General features: G+C 38.0%; 1 protein-coding gene across 2 annotated transcripts in view; it reads right to left on the bottom strand.

The window, feature by feature from the left end:
• PTPRR (protein tyrosine phosphatase receptor type R) overlaps positions 1-17,486 on the bottom strand; it is a 275,415-nt gene that overhangs the window by 95,219 nt on the left and 162,710 nt on the right. For both annotated transcript variants that reach the window (XM_070370605.1, XM_005887724.3), the window contains 2 exons: positions 17,370-17,480; positions 4,528-4,790 (listed from right to left, as the gene is read on the bottom strand). In XM_070370605.1, the coding sequence (XP_070226706.1) occupies positions 4,528-4,790; positions 17,370-17,480 (374 nt within the window). The remainder of the gene's footprint in view (positions 1-4,527; positions 4,791-17,369; positions 17,481-17,486) is intronic.

Here is a 17,486-nt window from a genome sequence, read left to right on the forward strand (position 1 = left end):
TTGAAAAAAGGTCGAACAGATACTATCATACCTATTTTGTAGATTGGGAAAACTGTACCAAAAGGATTTAATTAACCTTTTGAGTCACTTTTTTAGTAAATGTCAAGTAGTATTAGCACAGAGACCCAGCTCATAGTTTATCATTAGACTATCTGTTTTTATGGAATTTTTAAAATAAATATTTGAGATCCTCATATGTAAAGGAGCATTACTTAATTAACTCCATAATAGTTTTCAAGTGTTTACAATATATTGTGCTTACAGGAACCACGGAACACATGGGAATATGAAAACACAGAAATATCTTGAGCCTGTACCTGTCGTTAAGACTCTCACAAGCTGGTGAGGGGACAGGACAATCTATCAAAAACCCATTTCAGTCCTTTTCTGAATGATTTTTAATTAAAATCGCTGCTAGAAGTGTGGTACATGTGAGAATGCAGAGGTGTTAAAAAACACTGTGGGCTTCAGTAGGGGTCATGGCCAAAGGTAGAAGGTAAGTTTCATGTTGGGACCTGGAGACTAGAGATAGCGGTAAAGAGGATGAGGAGGAACCAGGTGAACAAAGCCGCACACATAGACAGGGACACGGCCCACTGAGAACAGACTGCAGGGTTTACTTGGGGGCATTGTGGTGAATAGAACATTCAGAGCCAGATGGTACAGGACCTCTAAGGCTCATCAAGGTGGTCTGTGCCTTATCCTGCAGGCAAAGGGGAGCTATTGAGGATTCATTCACAGCAATGTAACATAATGTAAGTATTGTTATAGCAAGATAAATCTGAAGAGTGTATAGTATGAACTGAGGGAGGGAAGAGTATTAGATCAGACAGAAATGATGAAATAAAGTCATATACGTGAAATATATAATCCCATTAGTCCTAATGCCATTTTTATAATCATAGGACATAATAATGTAAATATAAAGTAATGAGAGCTAGTTCCAGGGTGATGGCTACAAAGAGAGGAATTGAAAATGAGGAAATCCAAGTAGTAAGGATCCATATGACCTGGTGACTAGTTGGAAATAGAGGAAAACAAGGGGACTGCTCTGTCCCCTTATAATTCTTTAATCTGCATAATTTTCAGGGTATACCCTTTGTACTCAGTCAAGCATATTCAGTCAGTCTCTATATTTTCCTTTATTTATTTTTAATTTAAAATTATATTCTATTATCAATTATGTCAGAGGGATAGATTCTCCCCCTAAGGGATGAGAGATTTATATGGTATGACCCAAAAGATTTTTGGGGACAAATGACTCATAATGCAGCTTTTATGATCTCACGGTGATTTTAATGAAGCCAGACTTTCATGCAATAAACAGAGGATTATTATTTCACTCTGGGATCAGGAGATGGAAGGCTATAAAACACAAGGCTATTTTAAAGGCACCATTAGAACATTTAAACATAAATTATATTTTAAGGCTTAAAATTCTCAGAAAAGTTTCTTCTATATGGAACACTGTATATCTCTCATCTTTTACCACTCTTAAAACCCTCATTACTATGACATCTTGGCAAGGGAATTATGGTAGAAACACAGGATGAGAATAGGGATGATGGAATAAATAAGGTGTTTCCCTACAAGAACTGGCTGTTAACCTGAGGCTTATTCAATATAACATTCACACATTCATTACAGCATTTATTTACAGGAGCTCTTGCTTTTTAGGAATTATGTTTTATATGGAAGAGACAAATAAAGCATATATGTGCCCTAAAGAAGCTTAGAGTTTATGGGGTAAGACAGATTATTAAAAATTTTACCTAAGAAGTTTATAAATACTGTATGCATACAAGATTATGGGACTAGGATAGAGGGGCATGGGGGAGAAGGAACTGAATCTGGGTTGGAAGGTGAGTGAGAGGAAGAAGCAGAAGGAGGTAATGACTTTCAAGAGAAAGCGATGCTTGAATTGTCTTCTCCATATCCTTGCCTATTCCTTACCTCCACTCCTCACCCCAGGACCACTTGTCTCTTTTCTGGGTAGTTCAACCACACACAGGTAATCCAAGACCATCTTCCTCTTTTTCTCTTACTACCTTTTACATGGTTGATTCCTAAAGAAGTATCTTCAGCTCAATCTACCTCTCTGATGAAACTCTGAAGTTATGGGGAGAAAGTTTATCAGTGCCTAAAAGAAGCCACTCAAGAACTGGAAAACTAATGTCTTGGAAGCCAAAGGAAGAGAGAGTTTCAAACAGGAAGTGGGTGTTAATGTTGGATGTAAAAAGAAACAAAACATGTGCTCTGACTTCGGTGGTTAGACCACTGACATACTTGGCAAGAAGATGTGAGAGAAACAGTGAGGATGGAGACTTAAAGAAGATCATAGAGGCACCAAATAAACTGCTTATTTAAGACACATCTGAGAAAGGAAGAAAAGACAAAAATCAGAGGAGGGACTGGATGAAGGGAGTTTCTTTGATACAAAAGAAAACCATTTTCATGCTGAGGGCATTGCATCAGCAAAAAGGTTGCCATTGAATATAGACGAAGAAATTTGATAGAGTAAGTTATCAGGGTGGGGAGGGAGGAGCTGGAGCCCTTGTGGAGAGAAGAGTTTTTTCCTGCTCAAGGCAGGAAGTGGAAGGCAATGAGTGGGGATGCAGGGAAGTCTGTAGACCAGGAGGCAGGGAATCCACTTAATACGGATCACACACTTACTCTCCAGAGTCCCCCAGGTAGACCACAAAGAGGAGCAAGACACCATCACTATGCAATCCTTTCTTAAACATTCACTTCATTTCAATGAATTAATGGATACTTAACCTTCTGCCCCTTGAAATTCAAACATGCCCAGAAGTAGCCAACAAAGGGCAGGATACTGGAAATAGATTCTCCCCAGAGGACTAAACTGCTGACCTTGCTCAGAACTGGTGGTGCATGATGCTAATAAAAATTAGTCTGATTTTCAGTCAGTTTTATTATCAACTTTAAATCATCTTTGTGACACCCTTATCACTTTCATCTGACCAGATCTTTTCTGCCACCCTGTCCTTTCTACACCACTGCTGCTCAGACACCTTCTTCAAGGTTTCTCTTTGAAGCAAACATAAAGGCCTGAAACTAATTTAGGTAACAAGCATAAAAGAGCCTGAAGGAAATGAAAAGTCAAGTTTAGCTCCTTCATATTGCAGAAGAAGAAAGCAAGACCCAGATAGACAGAAATCACTCAATCCAGAAATGGCTGAGCTGGGTCTGGAGTCATTCTTCCGGTTGGCCTTAGGGAGAAAGTTCATCTTGTCTGCCTTTTAAGATTGCAGCCCAGACAGCAATTTGGTGGCATCTAAGTAAGAGAATGGTCCATGTAGACCCAAGTAGATTCATAAGGAAACCAAGGCTTCTGGGGGAGGAGGTAGGAAGAATGACTTGATTGTTCTCCATTTCCCTTCCATGATGGAGTCAAAGTACTCTTATAGGACGTTGGAGATAACTGCAACAAACTCCTTTCTTTTCACTTCATTTATTGTTCTTTGATAATATTTTCAAAGAAATTTGAATTACCCACTTGGTCTTTTGCAATTCTTAAAGCCCCAAAATATATTTTCTGAAATGTGGGGTGTATGTGTGCACATGTGATAAAAAAATACAATCAAAATTTACATACATGATCTAAAAACCTAAGGCAACAACAAGGACAGTGATAGAAAATGGAGACCCAGGGAAACAAGCAGAGCACAAACCTGGGAGAAAGAACCTTAAGACACTCTCAGTTCCCACTACCCTGATGTGCAGTGTTGGATATAATATCAATCATATTTCAAATGTAAGCACAAAGCTTCTTATTTTAAGACATACCACAGGAAAGCTTTACTTAAAATTTTGAGGAAGCAAAGAATTAGCCCCTTATTTAAATATTTTGCATATTTTAGTTTTCCTATTTAAATTTGCTTTAAATGGGAACATACCAGTACAAGTATATCACAAAGGCAGGTAAACATCAAAAATAACGTCATGAAGCTTGGGATATTTACTGTTTGTTTGGCTCAAGGGAAGCAGAGGCAAAACTTTATAAAAATTAACTTGTGGTATAGACTCTTTCTACCTTCTTACAAGAATGTGGTCTTTGGTGGGAAATACTCTACTATGTCTAATAAATATTCTTATTCCCATACCTTCTATCTACTAGAGTTTTGATGACAATTAAACGTGATACTGTTATTTGGCAAAACTAATACAATTTGTAAAGTTTAAAAATAAAATAAAATTAAAAAAAAAAACAAGAAAAAAAAAAAAGCACTCAATAAATGATTATAGAAGCTCTCCTGTAGTTGAAGAAGACTCGACTTGGGTCTACACCAGACCCAAGTCTTATCAAAATCAGATGGGACTGAAAGATTATTGATAACACAGCTAGACTCTTTTAGGGGACAACAAAAACCACTTCCTCCTAGTGTTCATTTGGTGATGAACGATTCTACCCAGTATGCCAATCGTGTCTAGTTCTATCCTTCTCAGTTAGGAATACTCTTTAAAAAAAAAAGCAACCTGTCAGGGGAATCTAGAAAAAGTTCTTACCTCTCCTGAAGTCCTATGGGCTTCATTTTGAAAGGAGAAGGGCAGACAGAGGTGGTAGCTTTGATCTCAGGAGTGTATCGGCCTTGAGGGTCCACAACCACACTCAGTACCTTTGGAGCCTGTTCAGGCTGGACCATGCTGTTGGCTGTCTTGTCCTCAGAATGTGCAGGCTGTAACACAATGGGTGATAGGTGGATCTCCTGATTTTTCTCTTTATCTTGTCTCAGGGAAAGCTGAAATTTTTCTTTTAATCTGTAAAGAATCTATGGAAGGAGATACAAAAAATTTCCGTCAGTTTTTCATGTTCAACAACAGAATATGATCTCTATCCCAACTTAGAAGACAAACCAAAGTAAGTGAGCAAAGCTTCCTAGGAAAATTTCTCAGTTTTATACTATTGAGGATTTTCTTCAAATAGATACAGTTTGTTTCCAGTTATGGAGTGCAAAGGGCTTCTCTGGTGGCTCAAGTGTTTAAAAATCCACCTGCAATGCAGAAGACTTGAGTTCAATCCCTGGGTCAGAAAGATCCCCTGGAGGAAGAAATGGCAGCCCGTGCCAGTATTCTTCCCTGGAGAATCCTATGGACAGTGGAACCTGGTGGACTACAGTCCACAAGGTTGAAAAGTGTTAGACACGACTGAAGTGACTGAGCAAACATGCCCTCACAAGGAGTACAAACATATTAAACATATATGTACATGAGTCTGCTTTTCAAATAGAACTCAAAAACAAATATGGCTAATTTTATAAAAGTATCAGATGTCAGTTTGATCACATGTAAACTCTAATTTAAAACGACTGACATGGAAAACTTATAGAAAGAATAGCCATGATATAGAGACTTATGACTTCTATAGAAATAGAGATCTGCAACCACTACAATGTGTAAGAAGAAAGTCTCATAAAGTATTAATTAAAGCATAGCAATGCAATAAGCCACAAGTTCTTAATGTAAGAAATGCATTAGTCACATTAATTTGAGTATCTAGTAAATACTTGAAAAAATTAAAATTTAGGGCCCATGTTAAAGAATAATTTGGACAATCAGAATTTTCTTATTTACTTCTTGCTCCTTAAAATTTTTAATGTGTGTTGAAAAAAAGACAAAGTGTCATGTTTCTTCATTCTCAGAGTTCTTTCTGGAATGGCTAACTCAATTCAGAAAGTTTTAAAACTTTTAAAAGAATAGGACTGACTTTGCTGGGACACGCCAGTGGACCAAATTGTGAAGAGATCAAGGTTTGTCCTTCCTGTCCTCAGGCTTTCCTTTTTATAAGCCCCTTTCCCTTTTTTTTTTTCTTTTCTTTTAAAAATATTAATTTTATATTTTATATATTTTAATATAGTCTTTTTCAGTTTTACTGAGATATAATTGACATATAACATTGTATACGTTTAAAGTTTAAGATGTACAGTATAATGGCTTCATAGTTTTTTCTCCTTTCTTGATGATAACTCTTCTACTTCAGTTATAAAAAAAAGAATCAGGATGAAACAAAAACACAACAATCTAAGATGAGAAGGTATTAGACTGAAATTAAGAAGAAAAGAATTCAAAGAACTGAAAACTCAGCAGCAGGGTGTAAATCTTCTTTTAAGCAATAAAGAACAGAACTGAGAATGCAGAAAATACAATCAGTTAGATATGACAAAACTGAGAGTCTGCATGGAATCTATAGCAAAGGAGAAACAAATGAAGATGAAAACAAGAGAAAAGATGGGATATGGACTTCAGAGAAGAGTTATGGTAAATAATAAACCAGAATAAGAGAGAGAAGCAAGTCATCCAAAACTATTTTTCAGTGCCTTGTGTGAAGTACAAAATAGACAAAATAGTCTGTATCCTGTTTCTATGGAATTTAGGGATATGGAATGAAAAAAATTCTTAGTTTTTTTTTAAAGTATGTCGATTGAAAGAAGAGTGAATGTGAGAAGAAAATGGAGCAATTTTTATGACTTTGAGAAAAAATGCATATTACAGAGGACATATGAATCCCATACCTAGATAAACTGATATTCATGTGAATAAAGCCAGCAGGAGCAATTTCTCAAAGACACAAGGTTTCATAAGATATATTACCTGTCTACCCTTCCTGAAAAAACTTTACTCAGAGTCATGAGAGATATGACTCCAAATGAAGAACTGAAGAAATAGAAACTGTAATATGAAAGGGAGCCCTGGAATTATTTAAATGTAGAGTGAAAAATAAATTTATTTAGTTCCAACATCTCAGATTGTAATAACAAGAAATAAGTTGAAAGAGGGCAAAGAAAAAAATATGGATGAATATAGTTTTAGTTAGGGATACAGAGGGAACGGAAGTTAGGACGTTAGGAGGTTAGGAAAGAAAGACCTCCTTCTTTCTCTGGTTACAGGCTCCTCCAAGGAGTCCGGAACCTCAGCTGTCCCACCCACCTGTGTGCTTGGGGCAAAAGGAAGAAAAGGTCACCACCGTCCCAGCCTCACTGCACAAAATTATGGTAGAGATTCACATCTAGAGCAGACCTCTATGATATTAGAACCTGAGAATTGGGACTCAAACATTTTACTCCCAAGTCACAACATTAATTTGGAAGATTTACTTAAAGTCTTTATTCCTGATGTTTCTCTCTCTGTTGTATCTTGCAGCTGTGTGTAGTGGGCACATTCATTTCTTGACCCCTCCCAACCTGAGGGTCATCACTCACTAATAAAATGAGGATTATAATAGTATCCCATAAAGCTTTGGTGAATATTAAATGAGATAATTTACATGTTCACAATATTCAACTCTTAAATGCAACATTATCAGTGTGTCAATAACATATATACAGGTTTTATATATTTATATATATAAAATAGAGGTCCTTCTGACCTAATTATACATGAAAGAAAATGAAGTTTAGCTAACTAATGTGGCTGCTCCAAAGTCAGCAGTTAGTTGTGGGAGAGCCAAACTCAAGGCCCCTCTGCTTCAAAGGACTGATCACTTCCCACCCCTTATGTGCATGCTCTTTGCCACACCATCGTTCTTAAAGATCAACTCTGAAATCACATCTGCTGCCCATGTGATTCTAGCAATGGGTTTGAACATCACCAAATCTAGGAGTACATCTTTGTACACTGAACGTTCTCTCTGGGACTTCCCTGTTGGTCCAGTCACTAAGACTCCACACCCACAATGCCAGGGACCTAGGTGCGATCCTTAGTCAGGGAACTAGATCCCATATGCTGCACCTAAGTGTTCACAGATCAGATCAGATCAGTCGCTCAGTCGTGTCCGACTCTTTGCGACCCCATGAATCGCAGCATGCCAGGCCTCCCTGTCCATCACCAGCTCCCAGAGTTCACTGAGACTCACGTCCATTGAGTCAGTGATGCCATCCAGCTGCAACTAAAGATCCCGAATCCTGCAATGAAGACCCTGTACAGCCAAATAAATAAATAAATAGAAATATTAAAAAATAAAGTTCTTTTAAGGAAAAGGACTATGCACAGATGAGGTATAACTAGAAATGCATATTATAAATCAAACTGCCAGGAAATTAAGGAGAGTCCTTCTTGCCTTTTATGTCTGTTCACTTTTGTATAACGTGGTAACTTTTATACTGGTGGTATAAAAGTTGACTATGGAACGGTAAAGCTAAATCTTGAATTTTTGAAACAATGGGTTCTAAATATTCCTGTGACAAATATTATTGCATAAGGAAAAATGATGTTCAATATTAAGTGGCATGTAACTACTTTCTGTAGGATAGAAAATACTGAAGATAATGCCTAAGGATGGGGAGATGTTTTTTGACTTGCTGCTTCTTTTCAGTTTCTATAACCTTCAAAAAGCACTTTGTCAACATTCTGCACAAACAAAACCCACAATAGAACAATATCAATTAGATGACATGTATGTATTAAGATAAATACGTAATTACTGAAGATGAAGAAATTAGAATTTGAGACAGCTTTTCATTTTTTAATAGTAAATTATTTTCCTGAATGAGAAAAGAAACAGACATATATTTACAAAAATCTATTTAATCAAGGATAATGCATATATTGTATATTCTAAGCTTTTTCACAGTCAACTATAATACATATTGGAGAAGGAAATGGCAACCTACTCCAGTACTCTTGCCTGGAAAATCCCATGGCTCCTCCATCCATCCGCAAAGAGTCGGATATGACTGAGTGACTTCACTTCACTTATAATACATAAATCAAAACATTCACTTGTCTGTTTACATTAGAGTTTTGGAGAAGCATATTTCAAAAATGGAAATGAGAGAGACTTCCCTGGTGGGCCAGTGGCTAAGACTCTGAGCTCCCAATGCTGGGGGCCCAGGTTCAATCCCTGGTCAGGGAACTAAATCTCATATACCACAACTAAAGATCCCACGTGCTGCAACAAAGACTTAGCACAGGCAAATAAATAAATAAACATTTTAAAAATGGAAATGAGAAAGCCAAGAAAATGTCAGCCTTCTCCCTAGTTCCACTGACAGGTGTTAGTGGAAAATTAGCTCTGGTTCATTTTTTTTTTTTCTTTTGATTTATTTCTTTAATTTTTAAAAGAAAATCCATCCTGAACCCTCCTCCCTCCTCCCTCCCCATACCATCCCTCTGGGTCGTCCCAGTGCACCAGTCCCAAGCATCCAGCATCGTGCATTGAACCTGGACTGGCATCTCGTTTCATACATGACATTTCATATGTTTCAATGCCATTCTCCCAAATCTTCCCACCCTCTCCCTCTCCCACAAAGTCCATAAGCCTGTTCTATACATCAGTGTCTCTTTTGCTGTCTCGTATACAGGGTTATCGTTACCATCTTTCTAAATTCCATATATATGCATTAGTATACTGTATTGGTGTTTGTCCTTCTGGCTTACTTCACTCTGTATAATAGGCTCCAGTTTCATCCACCTCATTAGAACTGATTCAAATGTATTCTTTTTAATGGCTGAGTAATACTCCATTGTGTATATGTACCACAGCTTTCTTATCCATTCATCCGCTGATGGACATCTAGGTTGCTTCCATGTCCTGGCTATTATAAACAGTGCTGCAATGAACATTGGGGTACACGTGTCTCTTTCCCTTCTGGTTTCCTCAGTGTGTATGCCCAGCAGTGGGATTGCTGGATCAAGCTCTGGTTCAAAGTCCTTCTATACCATTCATGAGCTTATGTTCTTGGTGGTGAACCTCGCCACATATTTTACAATCATCTCTTTACTTCATCTCTGGTTAGAGGTCACTTTTTAAATCTATATCTATGCAGTATGTGTAAAAGCTGATTTCTACATCTTTAATTAGGGGAAGCAGAACCTGGAGAATATACAATACTCCTAAGAACTGTTTAAATATTCAACAGAGAGAGCTGGTCTGTCTGACAAAATGTGAAAAGAACTGGAGAGGTTGGTACTTGGCCTATAGAGCAGTTGTCATGGAATTAAGCTCTACAGAAGTGTTTCCCAACACTTCCCAGCAGGAATTTTGCCCTCCTGGGAGATTTGGCCACATCTGGAAATGTCTTTTGGTCATGGTACTGGCCTTCCCAGATGATGCTAGTGGTAAAAAACCTGTCTGCCAATGCAGGAGACATGAGACACGGGTTCAATCCTTGGTTAGAAAGATCCCCTGGAGGAGGGCATGGCAACCCACTCCATATTCTTGCCTGGAGAATCCCATGGGCAGAGGAGCCAGGTGGGCTGCAGTCAAGGGGGTTGCAAAAAGTCAGACACAACTGAAGCAACTTAGCATGCACACACATACAGCGTGCACTAGGGTGTGTGCAGGGGGACACTGGCCTTCAGGGGGCAGAGGCTGGAGAGAATGCTAAGTACCCTGCAATGGACAGGACAACCCCCATTCCTGATAGAATTATCCAGGCCAACATGTTAGCAGTGCTGCTGTTGAGAAACTGGTATAAAGGACCTTAAAAATCACCTGGTATAGTCAGTCACTTCACATTTAAATCCGTGGTTGAGTGACTTATGGCAAGTTAGAAATGAAGTTTAGAATCCAGGCTTCCTGACGTATTCCTATAATCATTCTCCACTACAGTGTCTTTTAAATCCCCACAGATCTTCTTCCCCATCTTTTTCCCAAAGCCTCTGAAAAAGTGTTGTCAGAAATTTTTCTCTGTGCAGATCGAGATCTGGAATATACCATATGTATGTTTCTCTATATGAATGGACTTTGTTTCCAAACTCTACCTAAAAGCTTGCTGTTGGAGTGGCAAGTCAATATAACTTTCCCTTTAAGAACTTTCTGTTTAAATCTTGGGATTATCAACACACTCATTTGATCATTTGAAAAAAGAAAGAGAATGGAATATTGAATGAAAGAATCTGTAAAAATCAAAACTATTGCAGGAGCAAAAAAATAACAGGAGGAAGAGAACCAGAGAAACCAGAGAAACAAATGAGAGGAAGCTTAAAATAATCCTATAAAGTTATTTTGCAGCTTATAATTTTCATTTTAAAAATCTTATTCAGTTGTACAGCTTAAACTTATGCAATGTCAGACATCAAATACATTTCAATAAAACTCATAGGTGACTAACACAAAAAACATCTGTTTGGATTAAAATATGTTCAGATCTCAAGAGGATGCCACCAACTAACAGTCATAGCACTTCTCCTTTGCAGTAGTTTACAGTTAGTTCTGAAACAGTTCATTCATTTCTTTTAGTTGAATAAAATGTGAATCGCTTGTTACTACATTGCAGGAACAACACTGTGGGGGCAAAGATAGCACACAGTCCTCGCTTCTGGGGATTCACAGGCTTCCAGAAGAGACAGATGTGTAAAAATGATGTCCAGTACAAGGCACTAGGTGTAAAATAGAGCTGTGTCGACAGCAGGTATGGTAGTACACATTTATTACGTCTGCCTGAGTTGAATGTCTCTAATTAACACAGACATTGTCATTGATTTCTAGACTCCTTCGTGGCCAGAAATAGATGTTCACAAGACAGAGTGACAGGATTTGAAGAAACTACAGTGTGATCCCTTTACATATAAAATCACGGGAAAGAACCCAGACTTTTAATCCAGATAGACTTGGATTTGAATTCCCACCTCTGCTCTCAGACACCCACATACTGCTTGTTCTTGGTCAAGTCACTTATCTTCTCTGATCTTGGTTTCCTTGTCAGTAAAATTAGGAAACTAAAATACATTGTGTTTATATACAAAGTCTATAATTAATAAATTATTGTACTGTATACTTAAAATTTGCTAAGAGGACAGATACTGCGTTAAGTGTGCTTATCACAGCACAAATCATAATAAAGAGGAAAAGAGAAACTACTGGAGCTGATAGATATATTTATGACATAGATTATGGTGATGGTTTCATGGGTGTATGCTTGTCTCCAAACTCGTCAAATTGTTTACATTAAACATGTACAGATTTTTGTATGTCAATGAAGTGTGTTAAAAATATATTGTTTAGTACCAGGCAGTACATTTAGTACTGCCTGGAAGAAACTAGTTATTATAGTTGTTATATTATTTTTGTTATTATTGAGAGGGTTGTATTTTGAGCTGAATGGTTTCTATTAATACAGAAAAAAACAGAAAATTAGTTTGAGAGATATGTCTACTTTGGAAAATGGTTCTGTAACCAAAGCATTCCAGCTCGGAATCTAGTCCCATTTCCTGAACCACTAGGAATTACCTATAACATATTAGAAAAGTGTGGCTGTATATGTTCACCTTTGACATGAATTTTCCTTGTGATGTTCAGGCTACATTAGGTAGTCCAATAGAGAGTTTGCTTTGTCCACTACCAAGACCATGACTAGACAAACATTTTGAATGACATATTGATGGCTCTTCCACGGGCAGAGATTTTATTGACCCAAACATCTACTTTTTATGTGTTTTCTAAAACTGCTTTCCAGGACTTCCCAGGTGGTGCAGTGGACAGGAATCCACCTGCCAACACAGGGGACGTGGGTTCAGTCTCTGGTCCAGGAAGATCCCACATGCTGCAGAGCAGCTAAGTCTGTGCACCACCACCACTGAGCATATGTGCTGCAACTACTGAAGCCGGAGCACCTGGAACCTGTGTTCTGCAGCAAGAGGAGCCATGGAATGAGAAGCCCGTGCACCAGCATGCGGAGCAGCCCTAGCTCGCCACAACTAGAGAAAGCCTTCATGTGGCAAGGAAGATCCAGCACAGCCAAAAACAAATAAAATCAAATTGCTTTCCAGTAGCAATCTGGTCTGTAGACAGCTCTACCTAATTCCATAAATACTTTTGCACTTGTTAATAAACTTCTAAGTGCACTGGAGATGTAATGCAGGTGATAAACCACATTCTTTCTATTATTTATTCCAGTTTTAATTCTTCTCAGTAATATATTCCTCCACCTAAAACAGACTGAATGGATTGGAAGTTGCCCACACGTTTTTCCCTGGAAAATTGTATTTGTCTATTTGCTGCGCCACCCACTCTGCGTTCACATTTGAGAGGTGCTAAATAAGTCACACATTTGAAAATGTCATGCGTGTCTAATTTTATGCCTGGCAACATACTTTTTTTTTTTAATTTTAAGGAGAGTAAACAATATGCCATATTTCAAAAATTTTGCCAAGCCTTATGTTATTGTTACAGAGCATGTAATCCTCCGTGACAGTAATTTACCTATATAATTTCATAATAAAACCACATGCTTTTCATTTCTATGATATGAGGAAGGCTTGGACACAAATAATGGCATTTGATCTTTCATAAATATAATTAATACCAGAGGGAAATTTCTGAGTTATATCTTTTCCTTTGCCATGGAATCAACAAAATTATGGGAAACAGAAACCAGAATATATTTGTTTGAAAGTCACAAGAGTGAGAGTGTAACTATTACAGAGAGATCCGAGGAAAAAACTTACTTTAAATCAAGATCATTATCAAAAACACTTGAACATGTACAAAGATAAGCTTATTTTAGAGAATCACATTTGACCAGTCCTCCATGTGAACTTGTCAGTGGTTAAGTTGTATCAGATAAACTTAACTTCATCGTATTCCTATGTAACAGGTAGTAGTTATTTTTCTATCAATATTAATTCCTTTCTATACTGCTGATTCCCCTTCTATTTTTTAAATTGACCCTTTCACAGTAAAATGGAAGATCCTGTTTGAAACATATCATTCTACTACTTTCTTTCATATATTCAAAATCTATTGGGATACAAATCAAAAGTGTTTCTTCTGTCTCACTACTCCCCATCTTGAATGGATTCCTCTCCCAGGAAATGTAAACACAACCATCCGGATTATCAGTCAAATAACCTGAGAGTCATCCTTCGTTTTTCTCTTTCTTCCTCCCAGAGAATCAGTACACAGCAAGTCTTTTCAATTCCACCTACAAATAAATCCCAGTCCTTCACTCCTCTCCATCTCTACCCCCACCCCCTAACTCAGGGCCACCATCATATTTCTCATCAGGCTAATCCAATAGCTGCTCCAACACTTCACCCCAAGTTCTATCCCCAACCGCTCTCCACCAGCAGAGACTCTGATCTTTTAAATTCACAAATCAGATCACATCAAAGCTCTGCCTGAAACAGCTTCTGCCCTTCTCCTGGAAGCCAGAGAGGACTCCTGCCTCAGCGTCAGCTGCTCCATTCCATCCTCCACCTGTCACATCCTTTGCCAGGGAGGCCCTGTCCCTACTTTTTCAGATACCTCAGTTGTCTTTGATTGCTCTGCTCCACTCATTCACTATTATCTCACCATAAACTCTTCATGGCACTTAATGCTTTTGATTCTTTACAAAATAAGCAAACTTTGTTTTTAAGAAGTGGTGTTAGGTTTATTAGAAATTGAGCAGAGAGCAGAGCTCTCATATTGCCCCCTCCCCCACCTCCCTCAACAACTTCCCTTATTACTAACATCTTGCATTCGTGTGGCATACTTGTTACTAATTAACTCAACATTGCTATGTTATCATTAACTGAAGTCTAGAACGTAGATTAGGGCTCACTCACTCTTGATGCTGTACGTTCCATGGGTTTTGACAAATCCATAATGTCATGTATGCATTACTGTAAAAGTATCGCACAGAAAAGTTTCATTACCCTAAAAGTCTGAACTACTCATCTCTCCCCCACAACTTCTGACAACCACTGATCTTTTTACTGTCTCTATAGTTTTGCCTCTGCCAGAATGTCATATACTAGGAATCATAGAATATGAACACTATTTAATTTTTTAAAACAGTAAATTATTGTCTCTGTCTTCTTCTGGAGAATAGGCACCATGAGCACAGGGACCTTATCTGTTTTGTTCCTTCCTTTGCCCAAAGGTCCAACAGGCTCACAGTGAACCCACTGCAGGAATTTCTGGATTAAATGAATTGATGAATCTACCTGCCAGCCCTGAAGGGAGCAATCGCCTACACACTTTTGAAACATTTCATTCTCGGTTTCTTCCAGCAACATTGGAGCAGACTTAGATTTTTGGATTTTACATGGATGCTTTGCAGCTTTTGGGAAAAGAGGGGTCAGTTGTTCCCTGGCTCCAGGTAGTTTAATGTGTGGTGACTACAGGTTCTATTGCTACTGGAGACCAATATGTAGGGTGGGAATTTATCCAATCATGTTGGATACATGGGGATCCACTCTGAGCTATAGATACAGAATTTGGAGCATATCTAACAAGTTAATAGCAACCTCTGCTCTGACTCCCTCAGCCTTCTAGTGCTCACGAGCTGCTAAGGAATCTGCTTTCCCACTTTCTTCCTTTCATCCTTGCCTTTGCTCTTCTGGATCTTAAGTATTTACTTGCTGTACAAGGCGGCTTCCCAGACGGCACAGTGGTAAAGAATCTGCCTGCCAGTGCAGGAGATGCAGGTTCGATCCCAGGATAGGGAAGATCCTGGAGAAGGAAATGGCAACCCACTCCAGTATCCTTGCCTTAAAAATCCCATGGACAGAGGAACCTGATGGGCGACAGTCCGAAGTGAAGTGAAATGAAGTGAGTCACTCAGTTGTGTCCAACTCTTTGTGACCCCAAGGACTATACAGTCCACAGAATTCTCCAGGCCAGAATACTGGAGTGGGTAGCCTTTCCCTTCTCCAGAGGATCTTCCCAACCCAGGAATCGAACCCAGGTCTCCTGCATTGCAGGTAGATTCTTTACCAGCTGAGACACAAGGGAAGCCCAGAATACTGGAGTGGGTAGCCTATCCCTTCTCCAGGGGTTCTTCCTGACCCAGGAATTTAACTGAGGTCTCCTACATTGCAGGTGGATTCTTTACCAACTGATCTATCAGGGCTACAGTCCATGGGGTCACAAAGAGTCAGACATGATACAATCTCCACTTGAATCTCTCTGTATCCCTTTCTATTTTCCTCTTCCTTCCAATGTTCCAAGCAGAAAAACACTGTAATTGTGACTTATAAGACAGAGGACAACACTTGAGATTTCCTCTATTACAAAAAGAAAAAAAGAACCACATATTTTAAAACTCAATTAACCATAACAAGAACCATATCATATACTACCTAAAAAATGTCCAGAGGTGTCTGTCAAAATTTCCATAAAACCTCCAAATTTCATTAAATTTTTTTACCCATAACCTCCACTATTTAGCTATAAAAATCTGCATTCTTACTCTTAAATTATTCTTTTGTTGATCATGTCACAATTTTTAGAAATTTTCTTTCTGACTGCCTGACCCATAGAAGATGCTGCTGAATTCATGATGATGGGAACTCTAGGGTGACTGGAAACTTGCTACTTTCTAAAGCTTAGATTCTAGGAAATATGCCAATCTTTAGCCTATTTAAGGCCTTAATGTTTTATATCCTTGAAGTTGAGACCCACTCAGCCTCTATCTTTCCAAACGGAGCCTTAATCTTTCTAATATAAACCCCTTCCCAGGACAAGGAGCACAAATAAACAAAACCCATTAAGACACTCAGCAACACTGTTGACTGCCGCAAGCATAATTGGAGTGATGTCTTTTGCAGGGGGCATTTAAAAACTAAGGAGGGAATGCTTTTAGAAATGTGCAAAATTAAGAATAATGTAGCACATAGGAAAAAATATATTAAAACCCATTTATAAACTTCAAATATTTTAAGTTATATCACAGAATTTTCAAAAGAATAGAATATTTTATCATTATGTCAGAAAGGTAACTGTTAATTCATTCAACACCAAGAAGCACTGCCTGTTTTAGTGTATTTAAGTTTATTTGGAGTTCTATTTTAAAAATTTTGAAATATACTCTTAAAGGCTTCATATCTATAACTTGTCATTTACAGAGCTATTTGCAGTGTATGCTTTTATACTTTACATTATTCTTTCACCTAAGAATTAGTTGATTATGGATTGTTTAGCCTTGTAGCCTATAATCATCTCCTTTTCATGACTGGAATTTCATCAAGTGCTTTCAAGGTGCATTAAAAATAAGAAAACCTTAATTTTTCTCATTAAGAAGTAAATTTACCCCTAAGACATATTTCTTTAAAAATTTTTCCCAAGTTGCATAAAGATGATATAAAAGAAGAAATAAAGCAAGCCCAAAGTGCACCCATGAGATTTAAATGACTTTGAGGGTTTCAGTGACCTCGGCAAATCAGTTTCTGAAACTTCATTCTCAGGGTTGATCAAGTTACTAAAAGCCTCAGTGCAATTATAGCCTTATTCTGCAGGTCAGAATCCATAATTCCATAGGTTTTCCTTTAGCTCTCACTCTGCTGTTAGATGTGAAATATTTGCAACCTAGCAGGATCAGAGCCTTGCTTCTCCCAGTCTTTCCAACATTCTTTTTAATGGCAGTGTATCCAGTAATATCAAATGGTGGGCTCAGTAAAAGATGAAATATATAAAGAAACAAACTTACCATCAAACACGTTACTATAATAACAAAGATGCTGAGAAAAATGACAACAGCATAAAATCCTTCTTTGCTCCAGATTTTGTCCGCTTCATGCTGCCCTTGTAAAACGTTTTTCTTTGA

Source organism: Bos mutus, chromosome 5 (assembly GCF_027580195.1).
Source record: "Bos mutus isolate GX-2022 chromosome 5, NWIPB_WYAK_1.1, whole genome shotgun sequence".
Classification (NCBI taxonomy): Eukaryota; Metazoa; Chordata; class Mammalia; order Artiodactyla; family Bovidae; genus Bos; species Bos mutus.